A 7,994-nucleotide genomic window follows, 5' to 3' on the forward strand; every position below is an offset into this window, starting at 1 on the left:
ATAAACATAATTATAGGAAAACAGACGTCAAAGACATACAAAAATGTGAAGAAAATAAATAAATAAATAAATAAAAATAAAAAAGAAGACATTCATCATACGTCATGACGTGAGTCATGTTCTCATGACGCGATGACATCACGCGGCCTGGTCCAGAGTAGAGGAAGCGGAGAAAACAACAACACTGCTGGGATCAGTGACAGACAGAAACCACGCTTATTTCTCTCTTTATAACCGACCCAGACGCGTTATCGAAAAAGAGTCACGCCGACCCTTGCTGTCGTCCACGCGGCAAGATGTCTTTGTTTGGGAAGTTGTTCGGGAGCGGTGGAAAAGGGGGTAAATCCGCGAGCCCCCAAGAGGCTATACAGCGACTGCGAGAGACGGAGGAAATGTTGACCAAGAAACAGGAATTTTTGGAGAAAAAGATCGAGCAAGAGCTCCTGACGGCAAAGAAAAACGGCACAAAAAACAAAAGAGGTGAGAAACCGTAGCGAACTGTATTTAATACATGAGAGGAAGGAAGTTAACTTACTAGCTTGTTATTAGCTGGTCATCTCTGGTCAGATTGGTACTGTGAAACGTGCTGTGTATGGAATTAATGTGGTTTAGACTATTTACTATCACTATTGTCTACTAACTTACTTGACAAGAGAACTAGTTAAATACTATCTGGTTGAGTACGTAATCCCTCATTTATATAAATCATAAACAGAGCCAGATTAATAAACTTAACTTAATTTCTACTTGATTAGTAATCAATGCATATCTGCAGTGGTCATGAGAGTTTTACGTCAGTAGTTTTGCTTGTGATTTGACTGGTTAAGATAAGATGCTTGAGTCAGATAGCTGTCCTGTTCACCTTTGATCTGGCAGGTATCCATGGTGATGACATCATCGTGTTAAATCCAGTTTATTTCCAGCATATGGAAATATTTAATAAGGTCTGCATAAGCCAGGTGCATAGGGACCTAAGAGGACGTGATGTATATATAAACACATTTTTGTTTAACAACAACTTTTATTTATCCATACAGAGACAATACAAATTCACTGCCTTGAAGACCTTGGAGACAACAATACAGTCTATTTCCATGCACAGATATAGAAATCCTAAATGTTATTCTTTGAACAACATACAACACTACACAAGTATATACAAGAATGTAATATTCAGGAAAATTTTAAATATAGTTCATTATAATAGAATGTGTTATGTATGGGTGTCTGTGGGGGTAAACATTAAATAATTACTTTACCATTGTTTTTTGTATAATTTACTTTTTTTGCAAAGCACTATTATAGTCATACTTTCTTTGTAAGGACTAATAAGACCTACATCAAAAGCCATCTGGTTTGAGGCCTGTAATACAACTCCCTATTTACAGTCCCCAGAATAGAGATGTTCAATAATTGATCTGATTATCCTAAAAGAGCCGGCTTGAACACAACACACAGACCTCGACTGGTAGGATAAAGCGGATAGTGTGATTGCTATTGTGAGACTGAAGTTTTCCCATAGTTCAAAGTTTCAGTGCTTTAATGGAAAAACAGTTATTTTGACAGCTCATTGTCCAAACACCCTTGTGTCAGGTGACGTGTTTGAAATTCCCCCTTTAAACATGATGTCAGAGACGGTTAAGGGTTTTAGTGTATTCAAACCTAGTCTAACCTCCATTCATTGCATTAACTAAGATACTTTTTAGTTTTTATTTAAAACAGTTACTGTCTGCAACTTCACAATCTATTGAACATTTGTGTAAAACATTTTTGTATCTAAAACTATTAATTATGTATGTGTCATTTAGTTTTTGTGACCCAGTGGCCCAGACATGTTATTCATAAGGTCATGAGGGTCACCATTGTAGTATTTGCAAGGAAAGCAAGTCTGAACTTATTGCACATGTCATGAATTTCTTTGTGTAAGGCAATAGGCTTTTTGTTTTCTTGCAGTTCATTTACCTGATTAAGTTTGGTGAGTTTTTACCTTTTGCGGAGAAAAGTGCCTTATTTATATGTATGGGTTTATAGTGGTATAAGATAAATAATCTCATAATTGAGGAAAACATTATTTCAATTTAGGATTGGATATATATTATAAGGACCCTGGACCACAAAACCAGTAACAAGTCGCACGGGTGTATTTGTAGCAGTGTAATGCCAAAAATTCATGAGGATATTAAGTGCAGATCATGTTCCATTAAGATATTTTGTAAATTTCCTACCATAAATATATCAAAAATGTATTTATTAGTAATATGTGTTGCTAAGGAATTAATTCGGACAACACAGCGATTTTCTCAATATTTAGATTTTTTGCACCGTCAGATTCCGGATTTTCAAATAGTTGTATCCTGCCCTATCCTAACAAACCACACATCAATGGAAAGCTTATTTATTCAGCTTTCAGATGATATATAAATCTCAATAAAAAATTGACCCTTATGACTGGTTATGTGGTCCAGGGTCACACACATGATGCTTAAGGTCAGTCTTAATTACAAGAAACTCCTAAAAAAATAATACTTCAAAGCATGCTGCTTAATTTTTACAAATATAAAACCACTAGGGCTGCATGATATTGAAGAAAAATGCAATAACTAACTTATTGCAAACTTATTAATTTACTAAAATAATTTAAATAATAAAAAATGCATGTTTTACATTGTTTCTGGGAAAAATAAGCCATCACTCTCTTTGACTATACATAACTTTTTTGCATATTAAAATAATTTTGTTATTGCAAACCATTGTGATATTTCTGTGGTTTTTGTATTATGCAGCCCTAAAGCACATTTGATTACAGACAACAATTAATTTCGATGCAATATAATTCCATATAATTTGCTTTTTAATCTCGTTTTCCCCTCTTTTTGAAAAGCCGCATTACAGGCATTAAAGCGTAAGAAGCGCTACGAGAAGCAGTTAGCTCAGATTGACGGCACCCTCTCTACCATCGAGTTCCAGAGGGAGGCGCTAGAGAATGCCAACACTAATACAGAGGTCATCAAGAATATGGGCTATGCTGCCAAGGCCATGAAGGCTGCCCATGATAACATGTAAGGAGTTTCTGACATTCTCTAATGTACTAATCATGTGAGAGATTTATTGACATATCTACATTATTAAAGGTATTTTGGAGGATTTCTTTTTCTGGGTGGATCATCAAGACTATTGGTCTTCCTAGTTGTCAATCGAGATTGTTGCGCAATTGCATTTTTTTAAAAAGTGGAGAAGGCTGTTCTTTTCTAAAATTCAAGAAAATCTTCCGGTACACCTTTAAGCAAAAAATAAAAATAAACGAAATGTTGATTTGAGAATGAGACTAGCACACCTACATTGGTTGGCTTAATGTACTAATGTGAGAGTTTTATTGACATATCTGCATAATTAAGCAAAATGAATAATTTTGTCTCTTGCCTGTATGTCTTCATGGACATTGACAAAGTAGATGAGCTTATGCAGGACATCACAGAACAGCAGGAGCTGGCCCAAGAAATTTCAGATGCAATCTCGAAACCTGCCCCATTTGGAGAAGAATTTGACGAGGTGAGATGAATCGGCAAGCGTCTATTGCACGTCTATGACCTGATGGTGTGTGTCTGTGCTTATTGGTGTTGTGAATAATTGTCATTTCAGGATGAGCTGCTAGCTGAACTGGAGGAACTGGAGCAAGAAGAGCTGGACAAGAACCTACTGGAGATCGGAGGCACAGAGAATGTACCGCTGCCCAATGTGCCATCCACTTCCTTACCTTCTAGACCAGGTAATAAACACACGGTTTAAATACACTAGGGCACGGCATTTATTGAAACTTGAAGTAATGTTAAGCACCTGTATAGCTACCTGGTAAATCTTTGCATTGGCAGCGCAGACATCCATTGGACCACACATAGTGAAGAAAAATGTATACGTGGTAATGTCGCTTTGGGTCTGCCAAATAGGGCAGTCACAATGATTAAATAATCGTCTCATCATGATTGTTTGACCTGATTTAAGATCACCGCAATGATTGCACATCTCTCTAAAAAACACAAGGGGGAGCTGCAGCGCTTGTATAAATGAGACAGTATCAGATGGCGCTCCTTAACTGACGTGATACTTTGCAAAGCCATTAAGTACATGTGTGCTAATTGTACTAATATGTAGGATTGGCTACTATTTAAAGGAATAGTCTACTCATTTTCAATATTAAAATATGTTATTACCTTAACTAAGAATTGTTGATACATCCCACTATCATCTGTGTGCGTGCACGTAAGCGCTGGAGCGCGCTGCGACGCTTCGATAGCATTTAGCTTAGCCCCATTCATTCAATGGTACCATTTAGAGATAAAGTTAGAAGTGACCAAACACATCAACGTTTTTCCTATTTAAGACGAGTAGTTATACGAGCAAGTTTGGTGGTACAAAATAAAACGTAGCGCTTTTCTAAGCGGATTTAAAAGAGGAGCTACATTTTATGGCGTAATAGCACTTTTGGGAGTACTTCGACTCGGCGCAGTAACACCCTCCCTCTCCCATTATGAGAGGGAGAAGGGGAGCGGACTTTTCAGGCGAGTCGAAGTACTCCCAAAAGTGCTATTACGCCATAAAATATAGTTCCTCTTTTAAATCCGCTTAGAAAAGCGCTACGTTTTATTTTGTACCACCAAACTTGCTCGTATAACTACTCGTCTTAAATAGGAAAAACGTTGATGTGTTTGGTCACTTCTAACTTTATCTCTAAATGGTACCATTGAATGAATGGGGCTAAGCTAAATGCTATCAAAGCGTTGCAGCGCGCTCCAGCGCTTACGTGCACGCACACAGATGATAGAGGGATGTACCAACAATTCTTAGTTTAGGTAATAACATATTTTAATATTGAAAATGAGTAGACTATTCCTTTAATGCCTGTTCTGGTATAGTCAGTTTATTTTGATTGCATTTTTATTTTTAGTTATTTTTCAGACACGTTATTGTGTTTATTTCTAATGAAGAATTTTCAGTTTTGAAAGATATATTTGTGTGGAAAAACAAGCAAAAAAATGTATGAGAATTAAATGTCAAAGCAATAAAACGGGCAATTAATCGTCATAATATGCAAAGTCCTAAAACAGGCAATTAATCGTCATAATCGTCAGAATTTATTAAACAATTAATTTCTTAATCGTGACAGCCCTACTGCCAAATGTGTAACTGTAATGTAAACAATCATTTCATAGCTATCTCCCAGCCATAAGCTCACAGTTATTGCATGTAGGCTACTGTGTATGTGCTCATAAATGTGATTTTAAATGCATTTGTGATTGTAGCAAAGAAGAAAGAAGAGGATGAGGATGACATGAAAGATCTTGAAGCGTGGGCTGCCAATTAATGCCCGTTAAAACCCATACACACTCAAATACTTGTTACAAAAGGACCCGGATGGACTCTACAGTATGTAAAGTATGACGTCTTTGTGTCTAAAATAGGTTAATATATAAATACACGAGAGGAAAATAAATGCTACCGCTCCAGATCAATACATCTCTGCCAGGCTTACAGTCAACACACTCCTCTGAGCGAGACTCATTGCTCGTTTCTTTCTTGACCTCATCTGGACTGTTCCCACAAGAACAAGTCTCTTTGTAAATGTTTTTGTGTATGGCCCTCCATCACCTGTGAAAGTTATATATTTTTTTACATTTTCATCTTAAAGAGCCCTCAGCTTGCCTCTTGGTCCAAGAAAAACCAATACGTACGGGAACCCTTTGCACGCAGGGGATGTACAATATCTGTAACAAATCTGAGCGAACATGTGGTTTTGTTCATTTGTTTTTGAGCATTAACCTGTGTTTGTGTGCACTTATTTCTATATTTTGGTAAAAACATCTTTCGGTGCGTATGAAGCATTTCAGAATATTGATGGTGATTGGAGTGTACACTAATCTCTTATCAGCTTTATGAGTACAAGGCTTGTAATGGGAATACATGTGTTTATTGTAATTGTAAAACATCAGTTTGAATGAACCTGTAAAGCGTTCACTGTACATAGACTCTCTCTTTAATGGCATAATGGTTTACAGTAAGCATGTGATGCCTACTAGGTTCCTTCACTCAAGAAATGTGTACTGTATTTGAGATATTTTAGAAATACTGGTTTGTGACTACAAGAAGGATTTGTATCTAAGAAGTCTTTACACTAGAAATGGTTTCTTGAAATGGGGTTTGTATTAGGGAAAAACTACGACAAGGTCGTAGATTTAAAGATGTTTGTCTTGTTTGTGTGTGAATGCATTCAATCGGATTTGTGAAAGGATGAGGAACAAATGTAATGCTTTAGTAACACTTTACAATAAGGTTCCATTAGTTAATTACATTAGTTAACATGAATTTATAACAAATAATACACAGTGAACCAACATGAGCGACTAATAAACATTGTTTTTGTAATAACTAACTTTATCGAAGTTACAGAATAAATGCTGTAAAAAGATGTTGCTCATTGTTAGTTCGTATTATATGTTGATGAATGAGACCTTATTGTAAAGTGTTACCCATGCTTTATATTACAGAGAGCACTATTATAATGTTCTGGTACAACGGTTTTATTCATTTTTCTCCTTGGTTTATTAAAGCATTTTAAGTGTTGAATATTCGGAGGGTAAAAAACTATTAATATCTAACCCCTTATTTATTAAGCTCAGAAAATCTTATTTGCATTGTTTGTTGTCTGTTTGTTAAAAGGGCTGTCTCCTTTTTTGGCAATGTCCTTTATGTTGTTCTTCTCTGCCTTTCAACATACCCCTTCAACCTTCCAGCTACATTAAAATTTTGCAAAATAAACCAGTTTTTGGATTTTCTTCTGCATGTCATTTGGTTTTTATATTATGTGCCTATTTTTTTCTTAAAATTATACATGTATGTGTGTGTATTTATATATACATAATTATTATACACAGCACACACACACATATATTATGTAAACAAAAACTTTTATTCTGCAAACGATTAGTCGCGACTAATCGTGAGGCAGCACTACATACTAGTGATGGTCGTTTTCGAAGCACTGCTTCATGAGGCTTCGAAACATTTACGAATCTTTTGTTTCGAATCAGTGGTTCGGAGCGTGTTTCAAACTGGCCGAAGTCACGTGATTTTAGCAAACGAGGCTTCATACGTCATAACTGTTTCGAAACGTTTCGAAAATCCGATGGTTCACCACTAGGGGGAGTTGATCACATGACCAGTGTCTAATATGTTTCGGTGAACTCGGGTCAGTTTTATTATAAAAGTTCATAAAACATTTATCCTTCTGACTAATAACGCTGCCATTTTGTCTACTTTTTGTTTATAGACAGATTTAATGACAAAAATGTGCATCATTAAAAGGGTAGTTAGTTTTAATGATTTGTTTGCCCTAAATAAAACTAAAAACACATAATACACTTTTAACTATGTCTTAATTAAGTTAAATAATTTTTTTAACATATTTTAATAAAAATCTTGTTATTATTTTTTTTTTTAAAAAGTGTAAAATGTTTGGCCATATCTGCTTTACACTATTTTGACCAGCAGGGGTCGCCAGCGTGTGTGGTGTTTCGAACTGCTTCGAAAAACTGAACCAATTTTCGAAGCAATTGGTTCAATTGATTCGAAGCTTCGAAAAGCTTCGTTTCTCCCATCACTACTACATACAGATTACCCTAAAAATATAAGTACACAAGTTTCTTTTGTAGCATAAGTTTCTGTGTTTGATGAAAAGTGTTTTGTCATTTGTTTGATTGAAAGGGATTTGTAGAAACAACACTTCCAATATGAGACCAGAAAATATCTGTAGTGAATGAGTGAGTATTTGTTAAAGATTTGTTAAAGGCTTTAAAGCTGCAATGTGTAATTTTTTTGTAGGATCTATATTAACAGGAATTCTATATAATATACATAACTATGTTTTCAGTGGTGTATAAAGACCTTACATAATTAACCATTGTGTTTTTATTACCTTAAAAATACACTGTGGGTCCCCTTAC

General features: G+C 35.6%; 1 protein-coding gene across 1 annotated transcript; it reads left to right on the forward strand.

Moving 5' to 3' along the window:
- Positions 1-117: 117 nt before the first annotated feature.
- chmp4ba (charged multivesicular body protein 4Ba) lies at positions 118-6,810 on the forward strand. Its single transcript, XM_073870453.1, has 5 exons — positions 118-480; positions 2,882-3,056; positions 3,432-3,549; positions 3,640-3,766; positions 5,298-6,810. Exons 1-5 carry the CDS (start codon positions 297-299, stop codon positions 5,357-5,359), a joined length of 666 nt encoding a protein of 221 aa, XP_073726554.1. The 5' UTR covers positions 118-296; the 3' UTR covers positions 5,360-6,810.
- Positions 6,811-7,994: the final 1,184 nt, after the last annotated feature.

Source organism: Misgurnus anguillicaudatus, chromosome 8 (assembly GCF_027580225.2).
Source record: "Misgurnus anguillicaudatus chromosome 8, ASM2758022v2, whole genome shotgun sequence".
NCBI classification, from domain to species: Eukaryota; Metazoa; Chordata; class Actinopteri; order Cypriniformes; family Cobitidae; genus Misgurnus; species Misgurnus anguillicaudatus.

Coding starts and splice junctions, on each gene's coding strand:
- chmp4ba (XM_073870453.1), top strand. CDS start 297: ATGTCTTTGTTTGGGAAGTTGTTCGGGAGCGGTGGAAAAGGGGGTAAA. Junction 3,550..3,639: donor TTGGAGAAGAATTTGACGAG/GTGAGATGAATC, acceptor TTGTCATTTCAG/GATGAGCTGCTAGCTGAACT. Junction 3,767..5,297: donor TTCCTTACCTTCTAGACCAG/GTAATAAACACA, acceptor TTGTGATTGTAG/CAAAGAAGAAAGAAGAGGAT.